The sequence below is a fragment of the Pipistrellus kuhlii genome, unplaced genomic scaffold (assembly GCF_014108245.1).
Source record: "Pipistrellus kuhlii isolate mPipKuh1 unplaced genomic scaffold, mPipKuh1.p scaffold_m20_p_2, whole genome shotgun sequence".
In the NCBI taxonomy this organism is placed as follows: domain Eukaryota; kingdom Metazoa; phylum Chordata; class Mammalia; order Chiroptera; family Vespertilionidae; genus Pipistrellus; species Pipistrellus kuhlii.
In genome coordinates this window covers 110,443,531-110,465,568 of record NW_023425515.1, presented here as the reverse complement: position 1 = coordinate 110,465,568, position 22,038 = coordinate 110,443,531, and the positions used below count along the sequence as shown (strand labels likewise).

Sequence of the window (22,038 nt, the reverse complement as noted above, 5' to 3'; positions counted from 1 at the left end):
AATGGCTACATCCTGCCCGGGATGTGAATCATCCCTTTGTTCAGCATATCCGACAGCCCCTGCCCCTTTAGTCACTTAGTAGCATCTCAGATATCAGATTGACTGTCAAGGTATTGCAGTGCTTATATTCAAGTCACTCTTACTTTACTTCATAATGGCCTAAAAGCACAAGAGAAGTCATTCAGGCTATTCAGATATGCCAAAGAGAAGCAATAAAAGCTTTCATTAAAGTGCAAAGGTGAAAATTCTTTTTTTTTTATTTAATATATTTTATTGATTTTGTACAGTGAGGAAGGAAGGGAGAGAGAGAGAGTTAAAAACATCGATGAGAGAGTCATAGATCAGCTGCCTCTTGCACACCCACTACTGGGGATATGCCCGCAACCAAGGTAAATACCCCTGACTGGAATCAAACCCGGGACCTTTCAGTCCCCAAGCCGATGCTCTATCCATTGAGCCAAACCGGTTTCGGCAAAGGTGAAAATTCTTAACTCAATATGGAATTGTATCATCTCACATCATCATCAGAAGGATGAGTAGAGTAAAATAAAACATTCTGAGAGACCACATTCACATAACTTTTATTACAATATATTGTCATAGTGTTCTACTTTATTATTAGTTATTATTATTATTAGTTTCTTACTGTGTTTAATATATAGTTAAATTTCATACAATATATATGTACAGCGAAAAACATAATATACATAGGGTTCAGCACTTTCCGTGGATTCAGGCATCTACTGGGGGTTTTGAAAGGTATGTTCTCTGTATAAGTGGGACTACTATATTCAAAATAAATGAGTTCCTACAAATCAGATTAAAAAAAAAAAAAGATAAAACAGAAAAATAAAGCCTCCTCAAAATAAGAAAAAAAAAAAAAAGCTATGTATCAAATAAATATATAAAAATATGATCAACCTTAATAGTGATAGGTAAAAGAAAATAAAACCATGGTGAGAACTATTTAAAATTCATCAGATTAACTCATAAGCTGAACAGAGTCAAATGATGAAGAGGATGTAGAACACCAAAAACTTTCAGACAGGCTCAAAACAGTATAAATTGGCCCAACTCCTTTGGAAATCAATCTAGTGATATCCAGTAAGTCTAAAGATGCTCATAAGTACTTACTTAGCAATTTCACTGCTAAAATAAATATGTCTTGAAGAAACTCTTACACCTATACATAATAGCAAAAAAAAGGGGGAGGCACGGAATAATCAAATGTCCATTAAAGAATGGGTGAATAAACTAGTATATTCATCCAAAATAATTAAACAGTGAAAAATTAATTAACTAAAACTCAAAAGATGAACTTGACAATACTGTATGAAAAACTAAAATCACAAAAGGATGTACAGCATGATTCCACCTTTTAAAGTTTGAAACCTGATGGAAGTTAACTTATTTTACAAAATACACATGTAAACTATAGTAAAAATCAAGGTAATAATACAAAATTCAGACTAGTGAGTGCTCACAGTATAGAGGGAAAGATGGGATACACAGGGAACTTCACTGCATAATGTTCTATCTCTTTAGCTGGGTGGTAGGTACTGGATTGATAGCTATAATACCCAAGCAAACTGAAAACAGGGATTCAAGCAAGATAAACAGATAAATAGATAAGTGGATAAAGAATAAGGATCAAGTATTTATTTCAATGAAATTTTTTTTTTTAATTTGAGCATGTTGATGACAAAGAATAAAAAATGGATAGAACAACAACAAAGTTGGAGGACTCACACTTCCAAATTTCAAAACTTACTACTAAGCATGAGCATAGAAAGATAGAACAATGGAATAGAATTAAATGCCTGGATGGAAACCCATAGATTTATGGTCAACTGATTTTCAACAGGGGTGCCAAGATCTTTCAATGGGGAAGAAATAGTTTCTTCAACAAATGGTGCTGGGACAACTGGATGTCCACGTGCAAAAGAATGAAATTTGACCTGTACCTCATACTACATACAAAAATCACCACATTGCCGTAAAATTGCCATAAATGGATCAAAGGTCTAAATATAAGAGCTAAAACCACAAAACTCCCCCCCAAAAAAACAACCATAGGGATATATCTTCTCAACCTCAGATTTGGCAATGAATTCTTAGATATGACACTAAAAGCAGGTGCAAAAGAAACAAAAGAACAGATAAATTAGACTACATAGAAATTAAAAACTTCTGTGCTTCAGAGGATACTATAAAGAAAATGAAAAGAAAACCTATGGGACTGAAGAAAATATTTACAAATCACAGATGTGATAAAGGTTTGGTATCCAGAATACATAAAAACTGTTTCAACTCAACAATAAAAAGACAATCAATCCAATTTAAAAAATGGGCAAAGAACTTCAATAGACACTTTACCAAAGAAAATACAGAAATGGCTAACCAGTATATGAAAAGATGTTTAACATTGTAAGTCACTAGGGAAACGAAAATTAAAACTACAATGAGATACCACTACACGTCTATTAGGATGGCTAGAAAACAAAACAATACAGTACAAAGCAAACAGAAAATAACAAATGCTGACAGGGATATGGAGAAACTGGACCCTCATATACTGCTGGTAGGCATGAAAATGGCTTAGCTGTTGTCCAAGTAAGTTTGGTACTTCCTAAAATAGGTAAGCATAGTATTGTCATATGACTCAGCAATTCCACACCTAGATATATATCCAAGTGAACTGAAAACAGAGGCCCAAACAAGTATATGTATATACATGTTCATAGTAGTACTATTTACAACAGCCAAAACATGGAAATAGCCAAACGTCCATAAATATGTGAATTGATAAATAAACTGTGGTATATGCATACAATCCGACCTAATAACAGGGTAATGTGCAAATTAATCATTACTCTGCTACGCCCACAAGCCACGGCCACCAGCCAATCAGAGCAAGTATACAAATTAACCCAACCAAGATGGCTACAGCCACAGAGAGCAGGAGGGAGGCTTGGGTTTCCCAGGCAATGGAGGAAGCCAAGCTTTCTGCCTGCCCTTGCTGGCCTAAGCCTCCACTCAAGGCTACAAGGTTTCAATTATAGAAGATAAACAAAACCAAATAGAAATGGCGGAAGCCACTAAGCTGGAAAGAGCGGGAGGCTAGGGTTGCCCCTGGCAATGGAGGAAGCCAAGCTTTCTGAAAACCCTGGCCAGTCCAGGCCTCCACTCCAGGCTACAAAGTTTCAATTATAGAAGATACATAAATTCCAACAGAAATGGCTGCTGCCACGGAGTAAGCAGGAGGCTTGGCTCTGCTCCAGGCTACAAAGAAAATTTCAATTGTAGAAGGTAAATAAATTCCAGATACCAGGGCCTCTGCTTGGGTCACCAGGGGGTGTGACCGGCCTGAAAACCACCACAGGCCCATCGCCCAGGCCACCCCACACCCCAAGGGAACCCCCACCCTGATCCGGGACATCCTTCAGGGCAAACCAGCTGGCCCCCATCCATGCACCAGACCTCTATCCTAGCTGATAAAAGAGCAATATGCAGATTGACCATCACTCCAACACACAATATGGCTGCCCCCATGTGGCCAAAGATCCTGCCCTCATGTGGACACAAGATGGCCACCACAGATGGCCAGCAGGGAAGGGCAGTTGCGAGGCACTAGGCCTGCAAGGGAGGGCAATTGGAGGCGATCAATCCTGCAGGGGAGGGCAATTAGGGGTGACCAGGCTGGCAGAAGAGGGGAGTTGGGGTCAAGCAGGCTGGCAGGGGAGCAGTTAGACATCAATCAGGCTGGCATGGAAGTGGTTAGGGGGTAATCAGGCTGGCAAGCAGAAGTGTTTACGGGCAATCAGGAAGGCAGGCAGGCAAGCAGTTGGGAGCCAGCAGTCCTGGATTGTCAGAGGGATGTCTGACTGCTCCTTTAAACCAGATCCTGGTGGGCAGTCGGACATCCCTCGAGGGGTCCCAGATTGGAGAAGATGCAGGCTGGGGTGAGGGACACCCCCACACACACCCTGCGCACGAATTTCTTACACTGGGCCTCTAGTCCTATATAATAAAAGCCTAATATGCTAAGTGTCCAGTAGCCTGTTCAACCACTCAAAGCGTAATATGCCAATGATATGCTAAGGCTGCTCAACCACTTGCTTATGACATGCACTGACCACCAGGGGGCAGACACTCCAACAGGTAGGTTAGCTTGCTGCTGGCATCTAGCCATTGGGACTGAGCAAGATGGGCCGGAAACACCCTGGAGCCCTCTGGAGGTCTCTTCCTGGCTGACCAACCTTCTGTGTCCCTCCCCGATTGTGCACCAGTGGGGTCCCTTGGCCAGGCCTGCACCCTCTCATAATCTGGGACCCCTCGGGTTATGTCAGAGAGCTGGTTTTGGCCGGATCCCACAGGCCAGGCCGAGGGACCCCATTGGTGCATGAATTTGTGCACGGGGCCTCTGGTAGAATAATAACATTTACCCATAAAGAGGACTAAAGTACTGATATAGGCTATAATATACTACTGGATATACCTCAAAATATTATTCCAAGTAAAAGAAGTCAGAAACAAAGGTTATATACTATAAGACTCCATTTATATGAAACCATAATAGATAAATCCATAGAGACAAAATACTGAATGTGGTTGTCCAAGGGCTGGGGGAAAGAGATTTGAAAGATGCCACTTAAAGAATAAGATGTCTTCATTTGGAGTAATGGAAATTGCAGAAAACTAGATAGAGATCATAATTGCAAAATATCATAAATATACTAAACTGTTCACTTTAAAGTGGTTAATTTTATTTTATGTGAATATTAATATGTAAACAAATATATTTTTTAATTGAACAGAAGAAAAAATGAGGATACGGGATGCAATCAGACTTCATGTAAGCATGAAGTCCAGAATCAATGTTACCTAGCCTTGGCAATGAGGAGAAACTGTATGAAAATATAGAAAAATCCTATGATGAAGAAGAGAAAAACTGACGGTTCATTTACAGTGGCTTAGACATTCTCAGTAAACTAGAAAGAGCACATGTTAAGAAGATAAAGATGAGAATAAAGTTATGAGGTGGGACAATAAACAGAAAACGTAGCTTATATCCCAGCACCCTTTCAAGTGCCATTAGAAAACAGACAAAATAAAAAACTTCTGGATTCTGGAAACATGTTCAACTACACTACCAACCAGAGATATTAGCAATGATGATATAGGTATATAGTTGGTAATTTGAAAGACACTCATGTCAAAATTATTGTAAAAAGGCATAATACAAAAAAATTCAAAGGGTAATGTTATTTTTATAAAATATATATTTTATAGATATATTATTAGGTATATCTAATAATTATACATATGCATATTTTATTTTTTAAATGTATTTTATTGATTTTTTGAGAGGGAGAGGAATAGAGAGCTAGAATCATCGATGAAAGAGAAACATTGACCAACTGCCTCCTGCACACCCCCAACTGGGGATGTGGCCACAACCAAGGTACATGCCCTTGACCGGAATCGAACTTGGGACCTTTCAGTCTCCAGGCCAACATTCTATCAACTGAGCCAAACCAGTTTCGGCTATGCATATTTTAAAAGTTTTTTTGTTGGTGACAAGAGAATTGCTTTTCCTTTCTTTATTTTCTTAATCTTTCAATGACTATAGTTTGCTTTTATATCATGGAATCTTGCCATCTTATCCATTTTGAAAAGGGAAATGGAGAAAAGGTAAGTAAATATTTGAACACACAACTCTATTCTGACAGCTTGAAAATATGTCATCGGGAGGAACTACAAGGCAAAACCTATCATGATGCTGATACATATTTGTTTGCTTTTCTGAAAGAGCACTAAAAGGGCCAAAAGTGACTTAAAAGAAGAGAAGAAATTTAAAAAGATAAAGGAAAGGAAGGGAGAAAGAAAAAGAGAGAAGGAAGGGAAGGAGCAGAGTTGCCAGGTCTTAGTCTCAACCTCAAAAATTCACTACGCTTAATACTGGTTAATAAAGTCAATGGATTAAATATACAGTAGAGCTCATAAGACCTACACTTTTCTGGTACCACACAGTTATGTCCTCTCATAATCATCTTCTCACCTGGAGTGTCTCCACACTGCAGCCTATAGTTTGGTTCCACTATAGGGACATAATCCCACTTATCCCTGACTGACTACAACTCAAATCCCTGGACAAGTACACAGAAAAAAACTACTATAGCACTCTGAAAAGTAAACAAACACATTTTGATTGGAAAGTGAAAACTTGGAAAAATAACCTACATAAGATGAATTGCATAGGACTTCGTGTTTATTTTCTCACCTGCTTTTGCCTTCCAACTGGGCCCCAGATACAGAGCTGCATCTCATCATTGGTAGCTAAGACTCAATGAGAAACCTGTTAGATAAAGAACTTCTGCAAGAGAGAACACAAAAAACAGATGCCATAATTCAACCTGCAAAGTATCAATCTGAGCTACACATGAAGAGCAAAGGCTTAAACTAGCATAGCAACAGATGAGGAAACTGAACTGACATTTGTAACATTCATACAAGTTTCAGACTAACTCCTGAAATGCACACGTGCAGGGCAGACACAAATCAGCAGGGCAAAAAGATACATTGAGATCTAAATCACTACCCACTTCCTAGGAAGCAAGTCAGATCTTAAGGCCTAAATTTTACTACAGTAGGTTGACCAACTACTAAAAGAAAATATCAAGTTACCATAGGATTACAACAGAGTGTATACCAAGCATGTCTAACTCACGGCCCTCAGGCCACATACGGCCCACAATGAATATTTTTGCGGCCCAGCCAACAAAACTGTATATAAGAAACATTTTAATAAAAATTTTATAACTTCATTTTTATAATATCCTGTTATACATAATCTCCTTTTATAAAAGCCTAATATGCAAATTGTCTCCAGAGGAGTTCAACAGAGAGATCGATCGCTCACTATGAGGTGCGCTGTCCACCAAGGGGCTGCACGGAAGGAAGGAAGGCCCTGGCTGGCAGCCAGCACCCCACAGCCCGGGAAGAGAGGCCTGGGCTAGCAGCCGGAAGGCCCAGATCGACCCTGATCGCTGGCCAGGCCTAGGAACCCTACCCATGCAACAATTTCTAGTTATTAATAATGAACTACAAAGTTCACTAATGATTGACTACTATAATACTGTTGCATTCATTTCCCTTCCATGCCTTATGCACAGGCACACCATTTCTCTCCACTAATACTAGCAGAGAATATTTTAGCATCCAACTGCCACACCATTAGTCTTGTACTGACTTGTTTGGTGTGAGCAACAGGAAACATTTCGCTTTCAGAGAACAAGAAAAATAGGTTTGTGTTAGGCTTATTAATTTGTGCAGTTACTCAGTGTCCGGTAAGTTAATGTTCAAGAAAAAAATATTAATTTTTATTAAAATGTTCTATTATTTTATGTCCAAGATTACTCATTTATTTCAGCCCTTTGTATTCAAAATAAACCTACAAAATAAACCTACATTTCTATGAAAATTGAAGCTTATTTTTGTGTGTGTGTGTGTGTGTGTGTGTCCCACATAAACTTAAATTTTGCTTATTTGGCCCAGATTAGCCTTTGAGTTTGACGTGCTTGGTGTACACAATTTACCACTGACAATTTCCAGCATACAATCCAAAACTTTGACAAAGAACAAGGACAAAGTGACCAATTCTTCATAGCAGTCCATCTTGAGATGACCCGGATGCAGGAACTATCAGAGAGTTTCAAAAAAAATTTTAATATGTTTTTACAGAAGAGGAAGGGAGAGAAACATTGATGATAAGAATCACTGATTGCTGCCTTCTGCATACCCTCCACTGGGGATCAAGCCAGCAATCCAGGCATGTGCCCTGACCTTGAAATTGAATCCTGACTTCCTGTTTCATGAGATCAGCTGGACCCCAGCAGCCATTTAACCTACCAGTTGGAGTGTCTGCCCCCTGGTGGTCAGTGCACATCATAGTGACTGGTTGAATGGTCAAACAAATGGTCACTTAGCTATATTAGGCTTTTATTATTAATATATAGGATGAACCACAGAGACAAAAGATAGAAAAAAGTTAGCAAGTCTTGGGATTTTCTGGGATAAAATAAAAAAATTTAACATGGTTGTAATTTGAGTTCCAGAAGCAGATGAGAGAAAGAAATTAAAACAGAAAAGTTATCTAAAGAAGTAATGATAAAAAAAATACCTTATCAAAATAGTGTGAAAGGCATAAATTAGAGATTCAAGCTTAGTAAACCTAATAACCTCAAAGAAAACCACACTTAAAATCATGTAAAGCACACTGCTAAAAACAAAGATAATAAAATGAACATAGAAAGAGGCTAGAGAAAGATAACACAATACATGCAGGAGAACAAGAAATGAAATGATTAGGAGTTTCTCTATAGAAACCATAAAGGGAGGAAACAATGCAACAACAATATCTTTAAATTGTTGAGAAAAAAAGATCTATCAATCCAGAATTCTATAATCGATAAAAATACCCTTCATAATAAAAGGTAAATAAAGATGTCCTCATACAAAGGAGCACTAAGAAACTCATCCTGCCCAGCTGGCGTAGCTCAATGGTTGAGCATCAACCTATGAACCAGGAGGTCATGGTTTGATTCCCAGTCAGGGCACATGCCCGGTTTTTTGGCTCCATCCCTTGTGTGGGGTGTGTGCAAGAGGCAGCCGATCAATGATCTCTCTCATCATTGAAATTTCTATATCTTTCTCTCTTTCCCTTCCTCTCTGAAATCAATAAAAATATTTTTTTTTAAAGAAAAGAAATTCATTCCCAGCAGACATGTTTTATAAGAAATGCTAAGGGAAGCTTTCCATACTGAAAGGCAAAATCACTAGAAGGAAACATGGATCTTCAGGAATAAAAAAAGGACAAAAGAAATGGTAAGTAACTAGGTAAATATAAAATAATACAGTTTTTCTCTTAAGTTCTTTAAAATGCATATTTAAAGCAAAAAGTTTTAACAGCAAATGGAGCAGTTTCCAATGTATATAGACAAAATACATGTAACTTAAACAACATAAGGTAACTGAAGAGGTAGTAGGTAAGTATAGAATGTGTATTTTAATGTAAATTAAACAGACTTAAAGAAAGTATGGATATTTCACAATATAAAAGAGGCAATTCCTGCAGAAAACATAATATTAAGTGTATGCACTTAATATTGCAGCTTAAAAAATGAAAGAAATTTTGATAAAATAAAAGTAAAATACACAAGTTATAATCATAGTCAAAATTTTATCATTCTCTTTTGAGAAAGTGATAGAATACTAAGGCCAAAAATATCAGTAGAGATAAAAGTGCTCAACACAATTCAATTACATTGATCTATTTGATGTGTACAAACCATTCTACTCTTGGGTTTTCTCCTCAAGAGAACTGGAAACATATGACCACACAAAGACTTTTGTACAAATATTCACAACAGCTTTATTTGTAATAGTACAAAACTGGGAACAACCTAAATGTCCATGAATAAGTGAATGGATAAACACATTTTTATATATTTATACAATGAAACAATACTCAAAACAAAAAGAATTGATACATATAATATTGACAGATACATATAACAACTTAAACATATCTCAAAATTAGTACGCTGAGGAAAAGAAACTAAGTATAAATTATATATACTGTGTGATTCATTTAATAAAACTAGAAAATCCAAAGTAATCTATAATGACAGAGTCAGATCAGTGGTTGCCTGGAGACAGGGACAGAAGAAGGAAAGATTAGAAAAAGTGCAAAAGAATACCTTTGTTTGTAATGAAAATGTTTATTATCTTGATTATGATGGTGGTTTTACAGGTATATACATGTCAAAAATGAACCAAGTTGTACACTTTAAGTATGTGTAGTTCATTATACTTTACCTCAAACTGGTTGGCAATTGGGGCTATTGGGGCTGGCCGGCGTGGGGGAGGGAACGCAGGAGGTTGGCTGTGAGAGTGCACTGACCACCAGGAGGCAGCTCCTGCATTGAGCGTCTGCCCCCCAATGGTCAGTGTTTCGTCATATTGACCCTTTGGTCAACTGGTCATAACTGTTGCTTAGGCTTTTACATATGTATATTGTACCCCAAAATTAAGAAAAATAGTCTTGCTATCCTAAACACAGAGTTTTTGAGGCGTGATCTGAGTGCAGGTTATTCACAAAAATTATCCAAAGTATTTGTTTAAAATGCACATCTTGGTACCCCATCCCAGACCTATGGAATCTGACACTCTATTAACATACATTTTACGTAAGCTCCTCCAGTGATTACTAGGCAACCATCTGACAACCACTGTTTAAGATACAATTCAAATGCCACCATCTCTATGATGCCCCCCACCTCTCTGAATTTAGTAAAAGATAGAGTTCCCTCTTCACATCCCCCAAAATCCCATCTCAAGAAAGGCACTTGTGCTACCATGCTTCAATTATAGTCTTACCTCCCCTACTACACTTGAAATTTTACAGCAAGAAATCACATCTATCGATTTGTGTGCCTTTGTCTAGCACAGCTCCTCACACACAAAAGATGCTAAGTACAGGAATGGCATGTATGCTTGTATATAACACAATGCTGGTACAGTTTTGTTCCATGTCATCTACAAGTTCACCAACTTAGATCAATAACACTGAATGAAATAAATGTATCTAGAGACTATAGAGACTGTCTACCAAAAAGAAGAATAGACTGGAAATAGCTTTATACTTATATAGGAAAGGAAGCATTAGGTATGCCAACTAGATATACCCCAAAAAAGATAAAGTATGTAAACCTTTGCAAACAGCACACTATTCTCAGATATCCATATCAACCATATTCTATCCTGAATGTAGCCAGGACAAGAGCTTGGTACTTCTTCTCTAATCCCTCACTCATCCCCCTTCTGCTCCCTATCGTCATTTATTTTTGTCTGAGTGTCTATAATATTGACAAAGGCAAAAACAATACTTATTTGCTTTTCTATAGCCTTAGAAAGAATCCAAAAAATATGTGACAAGCAAATGAACAAAACAACAACAAAAAAAGACTCTTGAATACTTGACACTGTTCATGTACGTATTTTTAGTTTTATACAAGAGGCAAATTTTATATTTTAATGAAGAGATAAAAAATGTGTTTCCATTTTTTAAAAGCTATTTTCCACTATAGAGCCTTTTATCCCCCTGGCCTATGAACAATCTTCTAAATTTCACAGGGCTCAATAAATGGTATATTCCTTCCTGGTACAATCATGTCCCATGGTCACCTGGTGATAGTTTTAGATATTCATGCTCCACATATTATCTGAAAAGACATTAGCAGCCTGAGTCAACTCATGGGAAAATAAGTGTGCGGTATTTGGGGATATAATACCTTACTGTCCTTAAAAAATATCTTCAAGGAAAAAAGAACAATCATATATGACAACAATTACAACCCACCTCACAACTACTAAATCTAAGGGTCTGAAAGCAATGGTAAAGACACTATAACTTAAAAAATTAAAGTAGAATTATGTAAACTATCTGGAAAAGCCTGATCTTAATCTGTACACAAAAACATATATATGCCATGGTGAACTCAAATGTGCAATAAAGTGTTTTCATTGACTATTCAAATAGCAACCTAATTTCATGTTATTAATTGAATGCTCTCTACCACAGATTACAGACATGGGGGCATTGCCCTTCTTTAGGGATAACAAATAACTACAGAACAAATATAGAGTTTTGTTTGCTGTTGTTTGTTCCATTTGATTGCAATTCTTTTTTTTAAAATATATTTTATTGATTTTTTACAGAGAGGAAGGGAGAGAGATAGGGAGCTAGAAACGTCGATGAGAGAGAAACATCAACCAGCTGCCTCCTGCACACCCCCCACCGGGGATGTGCCCGCAACCAATGTACATGCCCCTGACCGGAATCGAACCTGGGACCTTTCAGTCCGCAGACTGATGCTCTACCACTGAGCCAAACCAGTTTCAGCTGATTGAAATTCTTTATTCTATGTGAGGATAATTAATTTGAAACTAATTTCTAGCCACTACAAAATCACGAAACTTACTATACAGGAAGCACAACACAGTAGTTAACTGTTGTCAGAAAGACCTGAGCAAGTCACATCACCACATCTAGCTATATGATCCTGTTCACCTTTCTCAGGTTCTGTAAAATCCCCAGCTCTACCTCAGAGCCTTGTTACTAAGATAAAGTAATTAGTGAGATGTTAAGTATAATAGTGAGATGCAGACACACAGTAAACTGGGCTACACTGATGTCTACTATCATGGCTGCTTCCATTTCTTTGGTCTATAGTTATTTCATCATTTATCTGCACCTCTTTAAGAACTTTAAAAGAAGGAGCATTTGCCCGGCCAGTGTGACCCATGAACTAAGTGGTCATTGGTTAGATTCTGGGTCAGGGCCCATGCCTGGGGTGTGAGCTTGATCCCCAGAAGAAGGTGTACGGAGGAAGCAGGTCAATGATTTTTCTCTCATCATTGATGTTTCTATCTCTCTCCCTCTTCCTTCCTCTCTAAAATCAATAAAAATATATTTTAAAAATTAAAAGGCAGGTAATCGAAGGGGAGAGCACATAGGGAAGAAAATGTAGGAGAATTAAGAGGGATGAATGTACATAGTCTTTCTTTATATCGTAGAAACTCAAATAACAAAAAAAATAAGCTGCAATTACAAATGTCTGTGGTTAGTGACTGTCAGGCAGTTTAAAAATATAACTATATATGTGAAAACACATTTGAATCTGAGAAGACACAGAACAGAACTTTGTCATAATAACTTCAAGTTCAAATAGCAAAGCCTATACAGAATTTTTCTAAAACTGTCTCTTCTTCCTTTTCATTAGTCTCTCTCTCATACACACACAAGATATGTGATTTTAATTATATGTGGCCTTAGCCAGCTTTGCTCAGAGGTTAGAGTATTGGCCTGTGAAGTGAAAGGTCCCAGTTTCGATTTCAGTCAAGAGTACATGCCAGGGTTGCGGGCTCGATCCCCAGTGGGGGACTTACAGAAGGCAGCCGATCCACCATGATTTTCTCTCTCATCGTGGATGTTTCTATCTCTCCCTCTTCCTTCCTCTTTGAAATCAATAAAAATATATTTTAAACAAATAAAATAAATTATATGTGTACAATTCCCTAGTAACTTAAAACACATCCTACCACCACTGTGAATCTCTCAAACATATTTACATCTTAGGTATCTTCTTCTCCCCCGCCCCCCCATTTCGCCATTTCCTTCAAGAATACCTGATATGCTGAACTAATTGTAGAACAGCAGTCTCATTAATGTGCAATAGTGATTTGGAAACCTGTTTCAGATGTAACTATTTTCAGCAAATTACTATGTGAATAAACCTTATAAAAACCCACCAAGGATATTGGAAAATGTACAAGGAAACACAATTCCAAGTGACAACTATTGTAATAGGCAAGCTGCTCATCCCCTGATATACTTTCTTAATTCTGGCCTCTGACACGGAGCACTCCTGGGAGGATACATAGGATTCCTTCAAATCATTGTCTATAAACAAAATAGTCACATTCATTTTTGCTTTTACTTCCCTTGTCTTTGAGGTCAAATTCATAAAGTTCTAAACCAAAGTCTGTAAATTTAGTACTTATATTTTCCTCCGTGTAATTTATTATTTCAGATCTTATATTTAGGTCTTTGATCCAATAGATTATGACAAGATTGCTCTAGTTCACTAGCTATTAGGAAAATGCAAATAAAAACTATAATGAGATTTCCACCTCAGACCTGTTAGAACAGCTAATATCAATAAGACAAGTAATAACAAGTGTTAGAGAGTTTATAGAGATAAAGGAACCCTCATTCACTGCTGGTGGGAATGTAAGCTTGTATAGCCATTATGGAAAATAGTATGGAGGTTCCTCAAAAAATTAAAAATAGAGTTATATAACCTAGCAGCCCCTCTTCCTGGTTGTAGTACCCAAATTTTTAAAAAACATTTATCCCTAAAGATACAGAGGTGGGCAAAGTAGGTTTACAGTTGTTTGTAAAGAAAAATATAATACAAGAATCCTATATAATAAAGAGCTAATATGCAAATGGTCATCTCAGTTACTCAACACTGGGGAGAGAGAAATGGGGACCAGCCAGGCTTCAGCCTGGGAGAGGGACAAGCCGCATACCTCTCGATCCTGGGAGCCAGTGACTGTGCCTGCGCCTGTGGCCCAGGAGAGGGACAAGCTGCCCATCCCATGGTCCTGGATGCCAGCACCTATAGCTGCAGCCTGGGCGAATCCGCTCGCCCATAGTCCCCTGCGGCTGTGGCTGGCCTGGGTCCTGGGTGCTTGCATCCAGCCAGAGGAGTGAATCCTATGTCCCAGGTGTGGGGTGAGGCAGAGGCGATCAGGCCAGCAGAGGAGCAGTTAGGGGCGATCAGGCAGGCAGGCAGAGGTGATTAGGGGCAATCAGGCAGACAGGCAAAGGGTTAGGAGCCAGTGGTCCTGGATTTCGAGAGGTAGTCGGACATCCCCCGGGGGGTCCCTGATTGGAAAGGGTGCAGGCCTGGCTGAGGGGCTCCCCTCTCCCCCAGGGCACGATTTTCATGCACCGGGCCTCTAATAAATAACTAAACAAGAATAAATTCTGTGTTTTGCCCATTTATAACTATAAACCTATTTTTACCAACCTCTGTATACATACCCCTATGATAATTGCCAGCATTATTCACAGTGCCTTTAGACATGAAAATAACCAAAATGTTCTTCCATAGATGACTGGATAAAGAAGATGTGATACATATGTACAATGTAATATTACTCAGCCATAAGAAAATATCAAAAACTATTTGTGACAACATGGATGGATCATGAGACTATTGTGCTAAGTGAAATAAGTCAGATGGAAAAAGTAAAAAAAAAAAAAAAAAAAAAAAAAACCACAACATATGATATAATTCACATGTGAAATATAAAACTGAAAACAGCAAATGAACAAACAAGACAAAAAATTAAAACAAATAAAAAGTCACAGACACAGACAACAGCATGGTCATTACCAGAGGGGAAGGGGGATGAGGGAACAGTAGTAAAAAAGTAAAGGGAGTCAAATATATATGGTGACAGAAGGATATTTGACTTGGGGTGGTGAACACACATCTAATATACAGATGATGTATTATGGAGTTGTATACTTATTAACCAATGTCACACCAATAAATTTAATTTAAAATAAAAATGATAAATAAAATGAGAAAAAAATAATAAAAACGCCATAGAAGTATTTGAAGTTAACTCTTACTCAAGAAGAGATTAAATCTTACACAGTTGCCCTTAATATTTTGTTTTTTATTAAGAAGCTTATTCATCTACAGAGCTGAGTTTTCTGTTTCTTAGTACTCTCAATTTTCCTGTTCCCTCATAAATCAATCAATGTAGAATCAGAGATCCTGAGATGACTAAGATCAGAGGAAATCTAGTTCCAGTTGGTTATAAATCATTTCTGTAATATTAATATGTAGGACAGCTTCTGTTTAAATATTTCCTCTTATGGGATATCTCTGTTGATAATAGTTCTAATCATTTGAAATTTTTTATTAATTATCAATTTTTACTAAATGTTTACAAGCCACAAGACTCTGTATTAAACACATTACATGTATCACCTCCATTAATTCTCATAATAAAACCTTAAGGAAAGCATCACTGTGCCCATTTTAACACATTGTGGATGGATCACGAGAATTCTCGCTTCATATTACACAGTGTTTTACAATGTATAATACTTTTAAAAGGTAATAGCTTGTAAGAAAGTATAATAAATTCAAAATGCAATGGGTATTTAATTTTAAAGCGTGCCTTTAACATTTATGTAAAATGTTTTTTGTACTCATTCAATAGAAACTTATCTGGTCACAGAGTAAAGCTAGCAGTAAACTATTGGTCCCAATGTGTTAATATGAGAACATGAAGACTCTCAGGGGTTAAGTAATTTGCCTGAAGGCACACTGCTGTCAACTGACAGAACCCAAACTCAGGTCACAAAACTTTTATGGTCAGGCTTCAAAAATTTAAGCCCATTCCTCAAAACTTTCATGCACAGGCCCTAATTTGTGATCTCTGTGCTCCCTCTTCTCTAATAGAGATCTACAAGTATTTGAAAAGTATCCAAGAAGCATTTGGCCGAGTGCAGGGCTTCCCCCAAAGCCTTCCTTGGCAGAATGAACAGGAATCTGTGAGCTGACTAAGTCCAGGCCCTGCAGATGGAGGTTATCTAAGAGTAAGGAAAGGCCAGGCCTTTGGTCTCCCAGCCCAAATAATACAAACACCTGAACTTCACTGCCACCTCATCTCTTCCATCTCACTCCGCCCTTATTCTCTAGCCCCATCATGTTATCTATGGTCTATCCACATTTCTTAGTCACCACGGGCTGCTCTTCTCCGTTCTGCTATAGGAAGCCCTGTGACCAACCCTGAACCCAGTCACTGGCCTCTGACACCACAGAGCAAATGTCCTTCTACAGAAGCTAAGGGGGCTATAAGGGCAGAGTGCACTTTGCAATATGCATCACTTCCACTCCAGTTACTGCTTATGCGATGAGCCCCTGCTCAAATCTCAACTGAGTTCCCAGAAAGAATTTATACTCCGAAAAAAATATTTTTCAAATTAAATTCAAATGGCGACTTAAATATTTTGTGATATAAAAAAATGCTTCTAAACCATTTTAATTACTGATTGTTGATAAATGACTTATCATTCTGAAACATGCTCATATTTTTTAGATCCAGGTATTCAAGTATTGTTCCACTGTATAAAATTCTTATCTATATTTATTTTTAGATGACTTCAAACCTGCTTCTAATGACACTTCTTATAAAAGAAAGCTTTAGACTGGCAAAAATGAATAGGTGACAGTAACTCTACCAAGTATAAAAAAATGAGTATTTGTATATATTTAGATTAAAGGAATGTGTTTGCAAGATTTCCAATAAATTAATTAATTTGTTTCTTTATTATGTTTGTGTCTTGGTTGACTGAGATTTGGGGTTTTGTCTTGTTTTTATTTAAGCTCAGTGGATAGAGCGTCAGCCTGCAGACTAAAGGGTCCTGGGTTCAATTCCAGTCAAGGCACATGCCTGGGTTGGGGGCTCGAGCCCCAGTAGGGGGCATGCAGGAGGCAGCAATCAATGATTCTTTCTCATCACTGATTCTTTCTCATCTCTCTCCCTCTCCCTTCCTCTCTGAAAGAAATAAAAATTCTAAAAAATGAAAAACTCACAATTCTAAAATTAAGGTTAGAAATAAGCATTTTTATTAAGCAACTAGAGGCCCAGTGCACAAAATTCATGCATGGAGGGTGTCCCTCAACCAGGCCTGCACCTCTCCAATCTGGGAGGGCATGACACCACCTAGGCTTTTATTATATAGGATTGTCCGTAGAGAAGAGCTGGAAAGATCTTTTCAAGTACCTATATATAGAATTTAATCAGAGATCCCATCTTCTGATTTACCTTCAATTATTGAGGGCCTTTTAAGTATTTTTATAGTGTGTTTTATTGTATTTATCATATATCTGTTGAATCTAGGCATTATTCTAAATGCAATATGAACAATAAAGGATAATACATTAGCTTTGTTCTTAAATAGTTTGGAACACAAACGACACTTATATATGACATGCATCAAACATTGGCAGGACAATTAAAAAGTAACATACCAACAAATACAAAATGAAGAAGTACAAATTGAACGGCAAAGTGCTAACAAGAAAGATCTCCAAAAATAGAAACAATTACAAAATTAAATGTGAGAGATTAAGTTCTTCCAGAGTTGAGTGTCAGAAATAAGTCTGGAGGGCACTATGAGGAAGATGGTAAGGCTATCCCTACAGGAATATATAAATAAGTGTGTAAATAAGGTTAAAGGAGAGGAGAGTGGTCTTTAAGAGAGCTTGTAAATAAAATGTTGGAGTCTTTTCTACCTGAATTTACCAGTTGTTGTTCCATCACTCCACAGCCAAGAACTTCTAGCCATTCCCCATGGAAGTTGATCTCCATCTCAAAGGAAGGGTGAGTAAAAGGAAAGTAGCAGTCTACCCATCTAATGTCCAGACCTGCAAAGATGCCAAATAAAAACAGTGTTAAAGGCAGTCTGCCCATTCTTGGGATCAAATTTATACTTTGGCTAATGACACCAATTTCTACATTCTGAGTAAAACAAATAGCAAACAAATTAATTTGCGCTATGGTAGGGGAGGCAATAAATCTTAAAACTTGTAAAGAAAAACTGGGTATGTCTCTTCCAATATGAAAAACACTTTGTGCAGTTCCAGGACTCTCTAAAGTCAAATCAATCTCCTGTCAAATCCCTGCAAGTCCCTGGCAAATGAAAAAATTAGGTCAAGATCATGGAGAAGCAGGTAATTCTACTAGTTTCTATAAATGAAATGGCATCTTTTCAGAGCTAAAGAAAAATATTTTACTATGTTGTCCTTCAAACTTGCACATCACCTATATGGCCAATTTAGAGTAAACCAATTCACTTTCATTTCCATAATTTTTAAATTAAACTTTATGAGCTAATAAAAATTAAAATAAGATCACTGAATTTAAGAAAAACATTTAAAAAGTCAAAACTGTTTTCAACAGATGATTGCTAAACACACTTCTAAAGAAACAAAGTACATGCTAAATGGCAGAATGAATTTCTCAATAAGCAATCATATATGTAGTGCTTATGACAATTATATTATTATCTAACAAAGAAAAGACTAATGAATTCAAAGCAAAGTCTGCAAAGCAGAGAGATTAGCAAAAGCAGAGAAATCAAATGAGAAGATGACCAATGTGAGAAACACACACAAAAGTGGGCAAATCACCTATGGTCTAGACCCTTTGGTCCTTTCACTTTAAGTAATGATATTTCTCTTCTTTGAGGCAACACTCCTGATTGTGTTTCTCCATGGTAACATGTCCCTCTGTGAATCCTTTATAATAAAGAGGTAATATACAAAATTGACTCTCATGCCCTTGCACAAGATGGCCACCTCATGTGGACAAAGATAGCCACTACAAGATGGCCAGCAGGGGAGCGTAGTTGTGGGAGACCAGGACAGCAGGGGAGGGAAGTTGCAGGGGACCAGGCATGCAGGGGAGGGCAATTGGGGGGATCAGAACTGCGGGGGAGGGCAGTAGGGAACAACCAGGCCAGCAGGGGAGGGCAGTTGGGAGTGGCCAGACCTTCAGGGGAGGGCAGTTAGGGGCGACCAGGATGACAAAGGAGAGCAGTTGCGGGGGGGACCAGGATAGCAGGAGAGGGCAGTGTGGGGAACCAGGCATGCAGGGGAGGGCAGCTGGGAGTACCAGGCCTGCAAGGGAGGGCAGTTAGGGGCAGCCAGGCTGGCAGGGGAGGGCAGTTGGGGGCGAGAGGGCCTGCAGGGGAGCAGTTAGGTGTCGATCAGGCTGACAGGGGAGTGGTTAGGGGGTTGTCAGGCTGGCATGCAGATGAGCGATTGGGAGCCAGCAGTCCCGGATTGTGAGAGGGATGTCCAAAGCTGGTTTTTGAGCCTAAACCAGCAGTCAGACAAACCCCAAGGAGTCCCGGATTGTGAGAGGGATGTCCAAAGCTGGTTTTTGAGCCTAAACCAGCAGTCAGACAAACCCCAAGGGGTCCCAGATTGGAGAGGGTGCAGGCTGGGCTGAGGGACACTCCCAACCCAGTGCATAAATTTTGTGTACCAGGCCTCTAGTTTAAAATACTGTCTTTTCTCATCCAAGAATATTTGCATTTAAAATTTATTAGAAATCAGTATGTGAAATAAAATAATAACAAAAACTGCTTCCATTTATTGAGCATTTACTATGCCTCTACCATCTCATTACATAGATAGGGAGAAAAACTATTAGAAAGATCAGTGTCTTGCCCAAAGGTACACAACTAGTAAATGACTAAGCTAACCCCAGGTCTGCCTAACTCCAAAACTCCTACTCTTGACAATTAAAACATTTCCTGGCCCGTCAAAAAAGATATCTCAAGAATGAAAAATCAGATGAGAAGGGAATTATGAGACAAGGGGATCTTTCCTATGTCACAAATTACATAGAAGAAGGTAGCTTTTCCTTTCATTGTTCTATTTATTTTCAAGTTCCCTGCTTTTTGAATAACAGACTTCTGGTTAGAAGAGTAATACAATCTGGAATAACAGCAAGAGGGATTTGTACAGTGAACTGACCAAAGAAAAGAAAAAAGGTCCCTACCAAGCTAGATCTGGCTAAGGTGGCAGATCATGATTACAAAATCTGAGCGGACAAGAAAAGCAGAAAGAGTAGATTTGGATATCAATTCAAGGTTAGGTCTTTAGGAAGTAGCCCAAGTCAAGTGTTCAAAGGACTTAAAGTGATCGATAACAGAGTTTAGATAACCTTGCTTTGATTAGCCTTTGACTGCGCTAGGGCTAGAAGTGAGGCCAGATGACAAGTGACAGGAATGAAGAAATTGATCTTTCAGTGAACCTCAGGAGTAGAAAAGGAACTCTCCCTCTAATATAAATCTTAATGTTTTCCAGGTCACCTGAAAAGCTAAAAGAAGTAGAAACAGTATGCAAAGGTACAGTTCCTGGCACATTGTCTTGATAAATTACTCCTAAAATTGTAAATAATTTTTTTCACTATACCTGAAGGCTCATAACTTGGTTTCATTTAACATAAAACCTCCAACAATTTCAACTTCTCATTTCTCTAGTAGGAAATCTACCTGCTATCCCTTTCCCCCTTTCCCAGCTTTTTAAGTATGTTCCAGTACAATTCAAAATTGCTTTCTCAAGCTTTCTCCCAAGAGGTTTCCTTATACCAATTCTTTAGACCAGACAGTTAAACCCTAGTATATCTTTCTCCATTCAGCAGACATTAAAGAAAAGTAAGGTTATGTCTCTTTTCATCTGATTCCTAAGATGATATCTTATTTCCACTGAGCCTCTGTACAATGCACGGCACTTGCAGAGAACTTCAGCGTCAGCCAGTTTGTACCTAAAAGTGGAGCCTGCCTGAACTATATCCAAGCCACAGTGAGCAGAGGCAACTCAGCATTGCCCGAACACAAATGCTTAGCTACCTCACTTTCCATAAGTACTCTGAGAACAACAAACCTCTCCAAAACAGAAAATGTCAGACACCTCAAAAAACCTGATTTAAAGTTTTGAAGTAACATGCTTACATTTTTTTTATTTGTCAATTTTAGGAACAAAGTAGAACTAACAACTATAAGCATAATTATTAATCTCAATCACGTTCACCTTGTTTATGTTTTTTTATAATTTTTTTCTTTTTCAATGACAGTTGACATACAATATTATATTCACCTCAAGTGTACAACACAGTCAGTAGAAATTTATATAACTTACAATCACTTCATTTATACTAAGAGGGATGTGTGTCTAGAGGAAAATATGAAATGATATGGAAGAACAACATTCACAGTACAGAGCCAGAAATGTTTTGGTTGAATGAAACCACACATAGGTCCCGGTGGAGATTGGGTTGACAGGCAGGGTTATTTTGGGGAATCCACACCAATGGAAGAAAGAGGGTGGCAGCAGGTTGGGGTAGAGGAGAAGACCATGAACTGCAATCAGGCCCAAAAAACTTTAAGAGCTAAGGAGTTGAAACAGCCCATCAGAATTGCCCAAAGATGGGGTAGTGGAGTGTTAGGCCAATATGCTGGGCCTTTATATTCCTGCCACAACCAGTCCTTGGATCTGGGTAGCCCTAGAAAGGTCATGCCCTTTCGCAAGAAGGCTGCCCAAAGCTGAGGCAATTCCCAAAGGAGCAGACAGTTGGAGACCACCTGCACTCCCATTAGCAGGCTGCAACCCCATCCTTGGAGGGGACACTGGGAGATGCATGTCAATAATCACCACAAGCCTTTTTTTTCTTTTCTTTTTTTAATATATTTTTATTAATTTTTTACAGAGAGGAAGAGAGAAGGATAGAGAGTTAGAAACATCAATGAGAGAGAAACATTGATCAGCTGCCTCTTGCACACCCCCTACTGGGGATGTGCCCGCAACCAAG

The 22,038-nt window shown here is 38.2% G+C and overlaps 1 protein-coding gene across 5 annotated transcripts in view; it reads right to left on the bottom strand.

Moving 5' to 3' along the window:
• FARS2 (phenylalanyl-tRNA synthetase 2, mitochondrial) overlaps window positions 1-22,038 on the bottom strand; it is a 477,859-nt gene that overhangs the window by 328,409 nt on the left and 127,412 nt on the right. For all 5 annotated transcript variants that reach the window (XM_045584236.1, XM_045584234.1, XM_036446280.2 and 2 more), the window contains exon 4: window positions 17,952-18,083. In XM_045584236.1, coding sequence (XP_045440192.1) covers window positions 17,952-18,083 — 132 coding nt within the window. The remainder of the gene's footprint in view (window positions 1-17,951; window positions 18,084-22,038) is intronic.